The sequence below is a fragment of the Pholcus phalangioides genome, unplaced genomic scaffold, assembly GCF_987345545.1.
Source record: "Pholcus phalangioides strain wild (caught in Gottingen) unplaced genomic scaffold, Ppha-v1.0 ptg000010l_1, whole genome shotgun sequence".
NCBI classification, from domain to species: domain Eukaryota; kingdom Metazoa; phylum Arthropoda; class Arachnida; order Araneae; family Pholcidae; genus Pholcus; species Pholcus phalangioides.
This window is the reverse complement of record NW_028301603.1, coordinates 17,444,223-17,461,862: the sequence shown is the minus strand read 5'-3', so window position 1 is coordinate 17,461,862 and position 17,640 is coordinate 17,444,223. Positions and strand designations below refer to the sequence as shown.

General features: G+C 39.3%; 1 protein-coding gene across 1 annotated transcript in view; it reads right to left on the bottom strand.

Moving 5' to 3' along the window:
- LOC149081017 (dipeptidyl peptidase 4-like) overlaps positions 1-10,823 on the bottom strand; it is a 174,834-nt gene extending 164,011 nt beyond the window's left edge. The window contains exons 1-2 of the mRNA XM_089237759.1: positions 10,758-10,823; positions 7,019-7,179 (exon numbers count right to left, since the gene is read on the bottom strand). Coding sequence (XP_089093885.1) covers positions 7,019-7,132 — 114 coding nt within the window. The 5' untranslated portion in view covers positions 7,133-7,179; positions 10,758-10,823. The remainder of the gene's footprint in view (positions 1-7,018; positions 7,180-10,757) is intronic.
- Between the last annotated feature and the right edge of the window lie 6,817 nt (positions 10,824-17,640).

Below are 17,640 nucleotides of genomic sequence, written 5' to 3'. Positions count from 1 at the left end.
AGAAAATTTTCGGTCCCGTGAGTCTGTGCCGTCTAAACGCATGGGCCACCCGGTCACGGCCCGCAGGCCTCAAGAAAAGAGAGGCTTCAGAAAAACAAGCAGTTGCATTTTTTGACAATTTTCCAGGTAGGGCCAGGGCCGTCTTAAGAGCATCATGCACCCCCCCCCCCCGGGCCATGTGGTTTTTCTGAGGCCCTAACTAGTAAATTATAAAAAAAAAATTTAACTAGATCTCATTTTCGTGAGGCCCCCGGGTGGGCCCATGCGTTAAGACGGCACTGGGTGGGGCCTCAAAAAAATCGCTTGACCCGTGGGCCCATGATGCTCTCAAGACCGCCTGCCGTGAGTGTCCGTTATTGAGAGGTTCTAATGTAGCTAAAAAAATTTTCACGTGCGAGACGTTTCAATGCAGACGCAAATCTCTTTCGACAAAAATCGAAATCACCAACGGATATTCAATTGTGAGGATTTGTGAGAGTAAAACCAAGCAACAATCATCACACTCTTAGTAAGCCTAGGGTTTGGCAGGGCTCTAGCCAGGGCCGTCTTAAGAGCATCATGGGGCCCCCGGGCCAAGTGAGTTTTCTGAGGCTCTACCTGGTTAATCAGAGAAAAGTTCAACCAGATATAATTTTTGTGTGATAAAAACGCCCCGGCCGTGCCCGGGTGGGCCCAAGCGTTAAGACGGCACTGGCTATAGCCCTGGGGTTCGGAACAGTTCTCATCATTTTTTTGCTTTTTCGCCCTACAATTTAACTACAGAAGGCGCCCGTGAAAAGTCTGACCGGGGACGCCCACAAAAGATCCCAGCCTTCCCCGCTGTATGATGTGGGGGCCATGGCTCTATATATGCATATGTTATTAAAATTCAAAAATTTAATTTTATATGTTTTGTAATGATGTTTACTGTAATTTTTTTGAAAGTTTATTGCAAGTATTTTCGAATTTTAACCCTTTTTATATACTACCCCCGTTGCAGGGAAACATTGATGCAAAATTTCGTCACTGCATCTTTCAACTTTTCTATGTGGATTTTTAACATCCATTCCAGGGGGCGATGAGAAATTCAGTTTTTAAAAAGGGGGCGATGGGCTGAATAAATTTAACACCTAATTAATCCTAAACTCCTGCACCTAATTTAAAATCTACTGTTTTCAACAAGTTATTAACTTTGAAAGATAAAATCATTTTCAAATCAAGTAAAAGTATGATTGAAATAAAAAATATTGCATATTCAGTTTGTATTCAATTCAGGAAGTGTATATTCCATGTCTCAAAAATGCAAACATAGATGGCAGCACAAAAAGCTTCGAATTGGGACTTTTTTTGAAATGAAACTGGAAGTACAGATCTTTTGGTTTTTTTATTACGCTGTAAATAGCATGACCATACATCCCACATTGTCCCGTATTTTGCGGAACAGTCACGGTTTCTTCTTTGTTCCGACTTTTTTTGAAATTTGTTATTTAATCCAAAGCATTGACACAAATAATTTTCAACGGATTTATTGAATGTAATACAGTCGAATCCCGTTTAAACGAATATCGTTATAGCGAAAATCGCGTTTCAACAAACACTTTTCCAATCCCCCAGATAAGTTTACTTAGAAACATTGCAAAGATCTGGAATTCCTTTATAACGAAATGACTGCTTCGGTCTCTTGACGTTCGTTATAACGGGATTCGACTGTATTATCATATTCGCATTTCTCTTGGGGGGGGGGGGGTTGATCACCCCGATAATCCCCCCCCCCGTAGATCCGCACCTGGGTTAGGGTTACCAGGTTCAAAAACTCAGAATGGAGGACGCCTGCGCGGGCACCCTTTATAACGCCAATTTTCCCAATTTCCACAACGGATTACGCCATTTTACTATAACCAATAAATTCGACCGCACAACAACAATTTTTTTCCCCGACTAAATTTAGTCTCTTTTCAGAGGAAGGTTGGATTGGATTTTCGATTTATTGGCGCAATGACCAGTTGGGTCAAACTGCGCCAAAACAATTGAGCAATTAAAATGTATTTTTGTCGCGTTAAGAAAGTAAAACCACGCATGACAAAACAAAACTTAAACAAAAAACAGTGTATAAAAGTGGTTTTCTGTGGTTCCCAACTTCAAGGCGCAAATGCGAACCGATCTCTCCGTTAAAAAGTCTCGCCACAGAGAGCAACAGTCCTACAAACAGTACAAATATTCAGTTATTACACTTGACTTCTGAGATATAGATGGCAGCACTGAAAAATCATACACAACACTAGATACGCAATCAGACTGTTAGGTGCACATACTTACACTTCCGGCACAACTCACTAGGTAGTAAATTGCCTATGGCGATAGACCTGAGTTGTGCTCGGCTTGAAGAAGAAAGTGTGTAAAGCCAAATTTTGTTATAAAAAGCAATAGCTTTGATGAACTTAAAAATACGAGATGCATCGCAATGGCCACTAAAAACGTCGCGAAGTGAAAAATGACTACGACCGAAAGCGGTCGTAAAATGATGACGATGATGTGAACAAGTAAAAGCATGAGCGATGGTCAATGGACGGACAACGTGGGAACTCAGGTCGATTCCCTCGTAATAATAAATATGATTGCGTGAGAGCCGATTGTGTCCTGGGCAAGCAAAACTTCCTAATTCCGGTTAGTCCTTCTTCTTCTTCAAACCGAGCACAACTCAGGTCTATCGCCATAGGCAATTTACTACCTAGTGAGTTGTGCCGGAAGTGTAAGTGTGTGTACCTAATAGTCTGAGTGCGTATCTAGTGTTGTGTATGATTTTTCAGTGCTGCCATCTATATCTCGGAAGTGAAGTGAGTGATGTGTAGTCACTGAATATTTGTACTGTTTGTAGGACTGTTGCTCTCTGTGGCGAGACTTTTTAACGGGGAGATCGGCTCGAATTTTGCGCCTCGAAGTTGGGAACCACAGAAAAACAACTTCAGCCGAATCCGGTTAGTCCTGCGGCTCGAACGCCAAAGGCCGAGTGTGGGCTTGATGGCATGTAGTTTATTATTTATTTGAGTGTCCCAATGATCCTGCCAGCGGCGATGTATCACTTCTCGGAGGATTAGGAAGTGGTCACTGGCAGGGATAGAAAAAAGTGACTAAATGGAAGTTTTTATGAATTTTATTTTAATTCATATTTTGTTTACATTCTACTATCATGTAATTCAGTGCTGCGCAAACCGTAAGTCTCGACCCCCCCCCCTCTCCCCCGCGGGGTCACGTCAATGAACTAGAGGGGGATGCGGGAGATTGTCCAAAATAAAAATTTACAAATAAGAGTGATTTAGTTTTATTTAAATACTAGCTATAATACCCTTCGCTGCCCGGGTTTTCCTCAATGAGCCTCTTTGGATCACGTGATATCTCCCTCTTTCTTTGAGGGATATACAAACTGCGTTCACGTTAACCAATATGGCGACTTTTTGCGCAACTCATGAAAGAAACCAATCTAGATTTAAAGAAACGTAGAAATGAAAATATTTTTTTTCTTTTTTCAAGGGGCGCTAGGTATTTCGATGCCCCCCCCCCCTGAACTTCAAGTTATCCATCTCTGCCTGTTTCAGCTTCCAAAAATGCTTAGTTAAAGCCATGGAATTTCTTCGAAGTACTTTATGGGCCCGTAACTGATTTTAAAACAACCTAAACTATATGAATTTATGCAGTTGAATATTAAAAAACAATACGGATACATTTTCGTGGCGGAAAACCCCACTAAATTTCCGCATTTCTACAGTTAAAATCGGCAATTTCAACATTTATCTCTATGGGGATCATGTAGAGTTAGTCCGTCGGAGTGATGCTCATGATGATTATGACGTCAATAAAAACCTCATTACTGGGAGGATTGAAAATGTGGCAAAGCATTATAAAGGCATGAACATATGCAAGGATGGCGTCACTCTCCGCTACCATACGAAGGTTTTTAACAACTGGTTGTTGCGAAGATATATTTTGGAAGGAGAAAAAAAATTCAACTTCTCCTGCGGGGAATCGAACCCACGCCCTAGACAACTAGTCTACAGGGGCAACGAATCTTTCAATCTTTCCTTGGAGCTCGTGAACACTGAAAGGGACTGTACATGGACGGCCGGACCAGACTCAGGCCAAGCTCACAACTGCTGACGCTGCCACCAGATGGCGACTTATGCAAGGATGACGTCACTCTCCGCTACCATACGAAAGTTTTTAATCCTGGTCCATTTCCAGTGTAGAATCATTTTGGAATCGCATGATTCTTTCTTGACGAAAGATGTCACTCTCCCTCGTTAATACGATAGATACGGAAAACTGGCTGAATGAGGAGATATCGATGTTACACAGGGAAGGAAAATTCATCTCTGCCTTCTCACGGGGACCCGGACCCCGATCTCTCGTTTGCCGGACGAGTGCTCCATTAATAGCGAGTGGCGTGGTGGCAAGATGCTCGTCTACCACCGTCTCACGGTCCGGGGTTCGAACCCGAGGGAGGATGTAAATAATATATATTTTACCTAATATGAACGTGAGCCGACCACCAATAGACAGCGCATTTCATTTCCAGCTCATCTCATTAATGGCAGTAAATTGCGATATGGCCATAGTTGGTGAAGTAGTGCTCTAACAAACCCCCGTGAGAGGGCAGAGATGAATTTTCCTTTCCTGAAACATCGATATCTTCTCACTCAGCCAGTTTTCCGTATCTGTTGATTCTTTCTTAATCACCCTATATACGAAAATCAAGGACCCCATACAGATCGCTACACTTCCATCCTACACCAAGTACAGCAAAATACAAAGTAAATATTTATATTTAAAAAAAGAAGGATATCTCTTGTGTGGACGTCAATATCACCTAATTGAAACAAACGTTCCGCAAAGGGCTTTCCAACAAAATCGGATTGTTCCGAAAAACCGGGACACATGGTCAGACAATGTAATGATCACGGCCAGCTCATGCAGGGGTCGCCGATAAGTTTTTTGGTCAAAAGAGGGGTCATCAGTCAGTGCGTGAGCGGAAAAAAGATGATAAAAACGCTCATATCAAATGAAGCTTTATATGTTTCATATGTTTCAGGAGTGGAAAAACAAATTTCCTCAGAAAAAAGGAAAGGAAAACAATTCAGAAAACCGGAAAAGGAGGACAAAATTGTGAATTTTCCGGAACGTAGGAGGAGAGACGCTTGAAAGGACATCAAAAAAGGAGGGGACGTCTGCTAACCGAATTTTAGATCCGCGGTATCGCTTTCTTTCAAACCGAGCGCGACTCAGGTCCATCGCCATGGGCAATTTACTACCTGGTGAATTGTGCCGGAAGTGTAAGTGTGTGTATCTAACAGTCTGAGTGCGTATCTACAGCATGACGTCTGCTTTTTTATTGCTGCCATCTATATTTCAGAAGTGAAGTGAGGGCCGCTGTGGTGGTCGAGTGGTCATAGTGACGTACTCGCATCGCGAGGATCCGGATTCGAACCCCACCGTCACCACAGTGGTGGTCGGCTGAAGTTGGTTTCCTGTGGTTCCCAACTTTGAGGCGCAAATGCGAGCCAATCTCCCCCATTAAAAAGTCTCGCCACAGAGAGCAGCAGGCCTACAACGATAAATCATTCAATCATTATACTTCACTCATAGTTAGAAAAACTGGGGGCAGATGGTAGCACTACACATAACAAGCATTACACAGAAACAAACTTCGCTACACGTACATGCACATTCCAACATGTACCAGTTCGTTAGAGGTTCCGCAGAGGAATATGTACGAGGTGCATGTCTGGTGTAGTGGTAGTAGTAGCGCATGTTCACCGAACACTGTCTTCATTCGAAAGACATTCTTCATTCGCATTCAAGAAATTCCAGACATCAATTCCCCGTCTGCAAAGGGTCTAGAGAAGAGGATTGCTGAATTCGAAGAGACGGGTTCGTTTGACGTGCAACGTGGCAGAGGGAGGAAAGCAATTGCTTCGACGTCAGTGGAGCAAGTGGCTAGCTACGGCATTGAAGGAAGCGTCAAGCAGTGCTTTGGGAACGTGCAGTGCTCGGGGAATTGGCCGAACTTTAGACATGCCTGTCAGCACGGTTCGTAAAATTTTACGAAACATCCTGCAATGCTGCTATCCATACAAAATTACGCATGTTCAAGAGTTGTTGCCTGCGGACCTGCCATTACGAGAACATTTCACCCTGCTATTTCTCGCTCGGATGGAGGTGGGCCATGCACGGCCATGGAACATTTTGAGGACAGACGAAGCCCATTTCCATCTCCAAGGTTCTGTCAATTGCAGGATATGGGCAAGAGAGAATCCGTTCTAAATGCAACCATTGCCTCTTTATTCCCCAAAGGTCACTGCGTGGTGCGGGTTTACGGCAGCTTTTATCGTTGGCCTTTCTTTTTCGAGGAGATAGGTCCTTTGGGTCCTGTAACCTGTACCGTCAATGGGACTAGGTGTAAATCTATTTTGCGCAACCAGCTCATTCCAGCTTATGGACGAGGTGCATGTGTGGTTTAGTAGTAATAGTAGCTCATTCCAGCACTGCAACAGCGCGGATGTGTGGATAGCACAATTTTCATGCACGATGGTGCTCCTCCGCATTTTTCAACACCAGTGAAGCAACTGTTGAATCTCCATTTTTGGCAATGACAGAGTTATTGGTCGCCATTTTTCAACAGTTTGGCCGCCACGATCACCTGACCTGAACCCTTGTGACTTCTGGCTGTGGGGGGTCATCCAAAAAAATGTTGTGTACAGTGGTCCGATTGCGAACTTAGCCGAGTTGAAAAACTACATCGCGCAACACATTCACAACATCACCCCTGATACACTTCGATCTGTTGTGAAACATGCCGTTGTGCGCTTTCGGCTCAGGACAGCATGATGAACATTTCTTGAGTAGCAGCTAATTTACCTTTTCCTGGCGGTTTCATCACTGTTTGCTTTTCAAGAGTGTTGAAAAGTGTTAAAAAAGGGTAATAGTTGTTTTAAAACAGCATCTGGTGTCGATAAAAATAATGAAATTAATCGATTCAAAAACTCACCCTGGTCCGTCCCAGCAACAAGGCGTCCATTTCGCCACCACGAGCGGGTGGTCCTTTACTCACTTTCAAGGACGTCGACACCGACGACATGTCTGGAGCGACACCCGACGCCATTCCCGGCCGATCACAAACAAATCATTTATCCTCTTCATTCAAATAACCTTAGAAATGAAACACACATGATATATATGGGTAGGTAGACATGGTATTGCCATAAACGATCTCAAAAAAGCAGGTGCGTATTCAGAATGATATGATCAGGGGCGTCGGAAATGTTTCGAAACTGTGGGTGCTCGTCTTTAGTTTTATATCGGAAATTTTCATTTCTGAATCAATTCTGGGGGTGCTCGGATCCATGCCACAAATTACCCTGGGTGCTTGAGCACCCCCGGCTCCGACGCCACTGGATATGATAGAGGGAGCGACTTATATCGAATGTTAGTGGACCAATGATTACCTACGTCCAGGACCGTCATTTCAACTTATTCCACGTTACGGTAAAAGTCCGAAGACTGGTAAATCCTGGGTTTCACCAAGGCGAGTTGGTAAAAGCCGAAATAATCTTGTAAACGTTTTCATTTCGGACGTCGACGAGGTCAAAGACCGTTTTTAATGAATGAATAAATCATCATCAATTTATTACGTCCTGCCGCTTAAAATTAACTGATAATTATTAATAATTAACAAATTAATTTATTAACCAACGTGAACTTTTCAGTTCCTGACGCTATGTAGGTAAATCATAAATTCATGAATTAATTGGTTTAAAGTTCTTACTGTTCGGAGTACACTGAAATGCCCATTTTTAATAAATAGTTATAGTTATTTTTAATTACTATTAAAATGGTTAACTAATTTATTATAATGGTCTGTTATTAATCATTTAACTAACTAAATTAGTTAACTGATAATAATGTGGGGCATTCAATTGATTCATTAAAAACAGGCCTTTACTGTTCGGAGTAAATTAATGAATAAATTAATTAATTATCGTTGAACTAATAAGTTCTTGTTGGTTAGTTAATTCATTTGTTAACTATTAATTATAATTAGTAAATTTCATAATTATTCATTAACTAATAAACGGCAGAAACGAATACGTTAACATTAAAAAAGGGGGTATGACTTGGTAAAAGTCAGAAATGAAAACGTTTTCACAAACACATTTCGGGCTTTTACCAACTCGTCATGGTAAAACCTAGGTCTTACCGATGAGTTCTAGGTTTTACCAGTCTTCGGGCTTTTACCCCGTAACACATAGATAGATACACTAGCTATAACACCCGGCGCTGCCCGGGTTTTCTTCAATGAGGCTTTTTGGATCACGTGATACTCACTCTTTCTTTGAGGCACATACAAACCGTGTCTAAGTTAACCAATATGGTGACTTCCTGCTCGACTCATGAAATAAACAAATCAAGATTTAAAGAAACGTAGAAATGAATATACAGGGTGTTCCAAAAACGAATCGTCCGATTCAAAAAAAATCGTAACTATTCAGCTTTTAATCCGTTTTGATCGAATAATGTACAGGTAGAAAGAGGGAAATCTCGAGTTTCCACTCAGTTGCCGACAGATAGCGCCAACACTCTTCCTTCGGCCGCCACTTCAGTGTTTGTCAAAATTGGCTTTTCCGAAACCGATGCGGATGACTTCATTTTCCAGCAGGACGGGGGGGCACCACCACACTAGATGGAGCTTGGACGTTCGAGAATTTTTGAACACTCGCATTCCTAAACGATGCGATAGGCCGTACGGAACCTGACGATTCAGTTAAGCATCACTGGCCTCCAAGATCGCCGGACCTCACAATGTGTGATTTCTTCTTGTGGGGGGTTTACAAAATACTACGTTTATGTGCCTCCCCCTTCCCGTTATAACGGGATTCGACTGTATATAGATGTATTATATAGGGCCGCAACTAATGGGGTGCAGGCGGGACTCATGCCGCGGGCGCTAGACCCCCCGAGTGGGGCGCAAATTTCATTCTGAAACCTCTCCAACATTACAAGGGGGCGTCAAAATGCGCGTTTGCCCCGGGTGACCAAGCATCTAGTTTCGGCCCTGGATGTATGCATAATGTATGTATATATATATACCATTTCTAGTGTACTTTCTAAAGTTGATATGGGGGGGGGGCTCCCCCCCCCGGTCCCCCCAAATGACAGGCCTGCCTGCGTCCCGTATTTCACGTGACCGATACATTTTCTCCATATTATCCGGCTATACTTGGGGTGGTAAGTTTACGAGAATGCGGGGCCTACCTAACAGTTGAAATGCTGATAAAGGAAAAAAAACCTACTTCGATTTCCCAAGAAATTTATGCAAAACGTTAGAAATAACTACATGTGTTTTAATCAGTGGCTAATTAATGGGTTGGCCAACATGCCTCTGGGAAATGAAAGGCTTTCATCAATTGTGAAATTGTTTCCCAAATTATATTTTCATTTTCCACAATCCTGAAATTATTTCCGTCATTAATTTTTCATCAGTTCTGAAATCATTTCTTGTTTTAATTCAAAAATTTCTTTAATCCATTCTTTAATCATTTCATTCCTTAATCATTTCTTTTTTTAAATGAGAAATCATTTCTTCTTTTAATTGTAAAACAATTTCTTTTAATATTAATTAATTTTTTAAAATAATTTATTTTCTTAATTCTTAAAACATTTCTCTTCTTGATGAAATCATTTCTTTTCTTAATCATGAAATCATTCCTTTTCTCAATTATGGAATCATTTCTTAATTGTGAAATCATTTCTTTTCATAATTCAAAAATTTATTTCCTTAATTCTTAAATCATTTCTTTTTTTGATGATGAAGTAATTTTTTTTCCTAATTACGAAACCATTTCTTTTCTCAATTTTTAAATAATTTATTTTATTAATTAAAAAAAATGTTTCCTTAATTAAAAAAATTCTTTCCTCAATTAAAAAAAAATGTCTTTTCTTAATTCCTAATTCATTTCTTTTCTGGATTCTTATTCTTTTTCTGATGATGAAATCACTTCTTTTCTTAATTGGGATTTTTCTTTCTTAATCCTTAATTTTTTTTTATTCATTTCTTTCTTAATTTGTAAATCATTCCCTTTCTTAGTTGTGGAATAATTTCTTAATCCTTAATTTCTGTAATAATCTCTTTCCTTAATTCTGAAATTTTGAGGTCTCTTCAGAAAAAATTTCAAGTCGTTTTAGAAGCAATTTTAAACTTTTTCGGAAGCCTATAGCAAACACATTTGAGAATATATTCTGACTCATTCGTAGATTCATATCTCACGCTTGCAATATCTGTTTGAACAAATTTAAAGATTCATTTCTGACACTCGCTATATCTGTTAAATACAAATCTGTTAAATACAAAATCTCTTTTGAGAAACTATTTTAAACTCTTTTGAAAACCTCTTTCAAATTCTTTTGAACTTTCTCGAGAAACTATTTCGAACTTTTCTGAGTTCCTATTAAAATTCGACTGCCATTTTGAATTGGAGGTATTAATTCTAAATTAATTTATAAAATGAAAATACATTGTTTTATCTTAGGATACACAATTCAAGAAACCTTTCAGCAAAAAAAACAAATAATTACAACTTTATGCTAACAGGTTTGTGTATGTAAAACTAAAAATGAAACTCCGCATACGTAAGGTAAATTGCGTTTTTGTTTGGCAAAAGTGACAAAGTTCAAAGTTTTTGGAGACATAATCGTATTAATTACCAAAAGTATGAAAAGGCTTTATTTACCTGTTGGAAACGAAATTGAGAGGATGAGTGAGATGTTGACGTCTTAGACACAGTCCTGGAAAAGAAATAAAAAAAACCAATCTTTATTTGTCGTTTTCCGGTGGACATCGACACCGACAATAATGTCTTAATGACAACCGAACGTCCACCCAAAAGCCAAGCCACGCCATGCGCGATCACATTTTGCACGAGCTTTATTTCTTCCATAACCTCAAAAAGAGAAGAGAAAAATTAAGGGTTGCCATCCATATCTGCTCCTTATATTTACTTTTTTTCTGCCAAACTCTCACTTATTTCTAGTATGGCACGCGTCTTTGGCGAGAGAATGGCACTTAGAACAATCGCCAATTTTCATTTTATCAACTTCCAGAACAAAGAACATACCTTTTTCCCTCACTGGAGAGTTTTCTTTGTAATGAAATAATCGTTGAAAAAAGTAGTTTTTGACACTCTCTTCATCGGGGTTCTTGAACCTTTGTGTCCTTCGGAACCTTTGCTCCAATAAGACAAAGGCCAGGAACCAGAGACGCAGGTTGGAGAGGAATAATAGACTCGTGCCCTACTCCCGGCCAGACGATCAACAATTTAAAAAAAAATTAAATTAAATATGTGTGTTTAAAATAATTAAGGTATCCGACTAACTTTCTTGTCACTTTCCTTTAAAATGGTTCTGGAGTGAACTTAAGTAACATTTTTTGATAGAAAGTGTCCCAAAATGGTCAAAACAGTGACAAATTTGGGTCTATCTATTATATTTTCTATGAAAAAGTCGTTTTTATGTCAAATTTTAGGCAAAATTCACGTGATATTTGAAACACGATTGCAAAAAATTTTATTAATGAAATGCTTTGTGATTTTCACAGTGCACTTAACTAGTAATGTTGCAGGTTATGAACCAAAATTTAGAGGATTGCATGATATGTTCATAAGTTACACCAAAATATGTTTAAGTACGTGTGAATTTTTTGAAATTTCATCCTACATTTTGCCTATAAAACACTGTAATTCAAAATATATATGTGATAGACCTTAGATTTTGGTTCATAACCTCAACAATATATAGCAAAATATCACATTAAAATTTCGTAAGGATGCAATGCATCAATTTGTATAAATCATGTCACAAATTCAAGTAAAATGTCAAAAATTGCATTCTTCGTAAAACACGTTTAAAGTCTTTATTCGCGTATTACTTGTATGTAAAAACGCAACAGTAAAGTGAACGTAACTTTGATTCTAAGCATCGTATAAACAAAACAAGGCCCGTTTTGGAATCACAACAAATAGAGCTTTTATAAAAAAAAAAAATAATAAAGAATGAAAATCCATATTTTCTTCCAAAATGACGTTTTCAACGTAGTCGGATACCTTAAATTGTTATACAAGAGATAATCATTTTAAACGCTGTTTTGATTATCAATTTCTGTAAATGTAAAATCTTTTGGAAGGTTGGTAACTCAAAATTTCGCCAGAAAGATTCCTTGGCTCCAGTCTTCCCCTTCCTATACACTTTTTGTGATATACGTTGATAATAAGATGAAAGACCCGGTCCCCTTTAGCATATTTTTAAGGGAAAATAGCAAGTTAGTTGTTCTCTGATCCAAGCTCACTGCCCCCCTTGAAGCATCTCCAAGAAATTTCAAAGAGAAGTGGACCTCCGGTTAAGTGCGGCTGCTCTTCATACGCTATATGAATGAAAGTTTCAAGGCATGCATGAAAAATTGGAGGAGAATTCCAGCTATAAACAATAACTTTGAATACAGTGAAGGTGTTTTTGGGTGTTACACTTGAGAGAAATATTTTTTTTGGAAAATTTCGAAATCAAACTTTTGCCCCATTCTTTCTTTCCTTGAAACCGAGCACTACTCAGGTCCTATCACCATGGACAGTTTCTACCGAATGAGTTTTATGCCGGAAGTATGCAAGTGTAGCTAATGACCCCCCCCCCCCACACGGGGATACTAAAGTCTCGCGACTGATAGGAGACTCCGTATCCAGAAGATCGAACGCGTATATTTCGATGGAGCTCCTCGGGATGTTGGCGTATTGGCGACAAAATATCCTACGTAACGGAATCACTTGGAGACTTGCATGCTGGTCGAACGCAACAGAAGTAACGCAACTCTTGAAATATTCCTTCATATTTTCATCGGTCCAGATTGTACGAGAGGTGCCCGACGCTGAATTTTGTGACAAAATAAACAGTTATGTTGTATGCAACTTCTATTTTCTACAGAAATGTTTTCTGATGCAACCCTAACCCCAAATCCCTGTCGAATGGAATGCGTGAAATGCAAATGTAGGTCACGCACACACACGTGCGTGTGGGGAGTATATGGGAAAACCCTAACCCCTCCAAGATAAACACAGTTATATTTTTCTCTCTCGATATGGTAGCAGTACTGTCAGCTCTTAAAAGGAAATAAAGCTTCTTCATGTTATAGAATAACAACTCCCTGCAAATATTGGACATTTGCAACATGAATTTCACTTACCGTAATTATTAAGCATTATTATCAGTCATTCATCAGGGCTGACCTGTGTAACCAGCTGATTTATTAATTTCAGGTAAATATTTTTTTTCTAATTCCGTATAATACAAGGAATCTGATTCCCGTTGGCCGTAACGAATAGTGTATGATGAATGTTATTTTCAATGTACTGATATACCCACAATTTTCGTCTCTATTTATCCTTTTTTTTGCTGAAATAATAGTGTAGGATGATAATTATTTGTGATAATAATGAAATATCAACTTCATTGCTGCTAGAATCAATAAAAATTTGATTTTTTTCCCCTCCTACTCCGGTTCATAATGCACAGGGAGATGAGCAGGTGAACTACGTCATTTTTACTAATTTTTCGGGGTTTTCAGATTCTGTTTTTTTTAGTAGTGCCGTGTGGAGGAGAACGGACAGTTCGACTCGTTCAAGTCAACTCAACTCCCTCCTCAGTTGAGACTACTCATGTTCGATTAGAATATCCCCGTGTGAGGAGGCCCTAACAGTCTGGGTGTGTGTATATTGTTAGTGCTGTCATTTTATTTTTCAAACTATGAATATGAAGTGTAGTGATTGAATCTTTGTACCTTTGTAGGTCTGTTGATATCTGTGGTGAAACTTTTTAACGAGGTGGGAGGGGATCAGCTTACATTCATGCCTCGAAGTTGGTCTTTAACCTCCGTTATTAATATGGGTTGCGAAACTAAGACGCAGTGGTCGTGACAATGCCGTTTTAACGCATGAGCCTCAGAAGGGCATCAGCCGGGAACCTCATGATGATGAGATCTGGTTCTATGGTTTTTGAGATTATGAATGTAAATTTGTATGAGGGGGTAGGTACTTACTACAAGGTAGAAAGCTCCGGAACGTTTCATTTCACTTCTCCCGGTACTCCCGATGCTGTTAAGACGGTCCTGCGTTGAGATTGATATTGGAATCAGACTGCCGAAAAGCACGGAATCTGCTGGGTAAATAATATCTTCAACGAATTCCAAGATGCACGTCAGTAAGCTGACAATTAGGGATGTTGACAAAATGGCCGTCAATGGATGAATACAGTCTCATATGTGCCTGCCTGCGTGCTTAATTGCAACTTCGGCTAGGTGCAAGGTCACACCATTCAAAAATCAATCGAAGAATTCACCACATATCATTTGAAGTAATGGGTAATAAACTCCGTTTCAACTTTACCAGACATTGGTGGAGCGTCTTTCTGGTGAAACAGCATTCGATACTGCTGCAAAGTTTGAGTCAATATAAGGGGTCTCATTACTCTTTCGACTTAAAAAAGTTCAATTTTCAAAAATGACTTCAAAAAATATTTCATTCAATTGCAAATAAAATACCAAAAATTTTGTGTCAACCGGTTAATTTGTTTTTTCGTAACTAAAGAAAGAAATAATGAATTATAGTGTAAACGTAAACAAGAAAAAACACTTTGAGAGCGATTTTCTCAGATTGCAGTTTTCGAGCGCAATCGGAAATAATAACAACTGCTCCAAAAATTCAGAATTTTTGCTTTAAAGTTTATTCGACATGTGTTAGTAGAATAGACCTCGGGTTTAGCAATCGACTGATGGGAAGTATTTTTTAAGAAATGTTGAATTTAGATTTTTGAAATTCATATATTTTTTCAAACTTTAAAAATTCATAAAATTCTAACGAATAGTTAGATATCAAAGTCCGAGGTCTATTCTGCTAACACATGTCGACTAAACTTTCCTGCGAAAATTCAGAATTTTTGGGGCAGTATAGTTTTCATTAAATCTTACGGATGAGCTCAAAAACTGCAATCTGAGAAAATCGTGTTCAAAGTGTTTTTTCTAGTATACGTTTACACTGTAATTCACAGAGTATTTCTTTCTTTAATTATGAAAGAACAAATTAATCGATTGACACGAAATTTTTATACATAGTATTTTATTTGTAATCAATTGAAATATTTTTGAAAATTAGACTTTTTCAGGTCGAAAAAGTAGCCCTTAAACCTTACTATTTTTAACCACCCCAATGTCCACTCATACTTACAGGTTATCCGAATATTTTTGAATATGTGGGTAATATTTTCATTTAGGGAATATGTTGGAAGTCGAGCGATTTACTCATTCAAAATCCAAAGATAAAATATAAAAAAAAAGAAAGTTTGAAGAAAGAGATAGAGAAGTATATGGATATATATATAGACAAAAAGAAAGGAATAATAATAGAAAAAAAGACGAATAGGAAATGAATTTATCATCTCAATGTGTCAAAAATATTGAGATGGGACAAGGAGATGAATAGGAATGTGAACTGACGAGTAAGAATGTGAATGGACAAAGAGACAAGTAGGGATGTGAATGGACAGAGACAAGTAGGGATGTGAATGGACAGAGACAAGTAGGGATGTGAATGGACAGAGACAAGTAGGGATGTGAATGGACAGAGACAAGTAGGGATGTGAATGGACAGAGACAAGTAGGGATGTGAATGGACAGAGACAAGTAGGGATGTGAATGGACAGAGACAAGTAAGGATGTGAATGGACAGAGACAAGTAGGGATGTGAATGGACAAAGACAAGTAGGGATGTGAATGGACAAAGACAAGTAGGGATGTGAATGGACGAACAGCAAGTAGGGGATGAACGAACAAAGAGCCAAGTAGGGATGTGAATGGACAAAAAGACAGAGATTGGTTTTAGAGATAAGTAGAGATTGGTACAGAAATTTTAGGAAAGGACAGTGGGTAGAAATTCAGAAAAGAGTGGGTTTTTGGAAAGGAAAATAAGGGTTCGGGAAAAGAGCATTTATCGGAACGTATATCCAATTCCATACATTAAAAATCACAGTACCAAATTTCATTTATACGAGACTTCCCATTCATTTCCAGGACGCGGTTCAGAGGGGCAACTGGTTGTGTAGGTTCGTATTATATATCGTCCCGTTTTCACAGGGCAGATAAATTTTCCCCATATTTTTTAGCTTTAGGGAGGGGCGATTGGATCATAGACATACCATGTAATCGTATTATACAGTGCATGTCCGCCATGTGGACAATCCTGAATCTCGTACACATGGTACGTCCAGCAACCATGTACAAAGATGAAAAACAGAACAGAAACGTATTGAATAGAACGTCATCACTTAGTTATTATTTTAAAAGTGCCTACCATGCTAAATATATATTGGATCAAGGCCAGTTGAGGGTCCCATCCGTGAAGACGGAGTGAGGTCCTTCCCAGATGTCCTGCAAATTTGCTTGCAGCAAACACACTTGTTGATAAACCCCCCCCCCCTCCCTTGAACGAGATGACATATATGTACAAAGAAACGAAACAAAGTCAGACAGTCACCAAAAAAGGAGGCGATAAGTCGCCATTAACAGCAAACCGGAAACCAACAACTAGAGCTATCAAGAGGAGAAATCATCATCATCAGAGAAAAGGAGGAGGAGGAGGAAAGAGAGCTCGGAAGGAAAGAAAAAAAACCTAGGGACACACAGACAGAGAGGACAGCGTGTCGTTGTCATGGCGACGATTGTTGTTGGACGTGGCCGGTCCCCGTCCGATGAGTGACGTCAGCTCAATTTTTATATTTTTCTTCCTTTCCTTCCTCTTTTGTTAGACGCAAGTTTTTTGATCCGCAGAAGAAATAAAAACTCCTCGTAAAAAAGCTCTCCCCGAAGAAATATTAAAGGAATAAAATAAGGATTAATGAAATCGACTTTTTGCTAAATCCTAATATATTATTATAAATCCCACGAGAGACAGGACGACAATGAATAAATGCGACGGCGTTTTGAAATTTTACAACGCGTTGTCAAGATGAGGAGAAATTCAATAAGTGTCAAATTTATGTTAAGGAAATTTCATTCATGTAAATAAAATCCAATTTGATCTGAATGAGTTTGTACCAGTGTTAACGGAAAATATAATTTTTGGGGAGTAATTTTACTCCTCTCAATTTTAAAAGGGGCATTTTTTTCTTTAATCAGTACGAAATAACATCACTATGGCCGCTGTGGGCGGGGTGCGTGTGTGGTGTGGTAGTGGTAGGTAGGGCCTCCAAGGAATGGCTCGGGGATCCATGATGTTCTTAAGTCGGCCACCTCGTTGGGCAATTTGCCTGTTGTGGCGTTGTATTTGTATTATAAAGAAATTACTTTTACGAAAAAGGTTACCTTCACTCCTCAACGAAATTTTGAGGAGTGAAATTGAGGAACTTCGATGCGTAAATCACGCATCTAGATGCACATTGGCAAACACTGGTTTGTACGTCCCCATATTTTTTAGCTCTGCGGGGGGGGGGGGGGTGGCGATTGCCACCTTCTCGATGGTCCGATCCGTTAAGACATAGTCAGCTCCTCCCCTGATGTCCTGCAAATGTGAGCGATTGAAGACC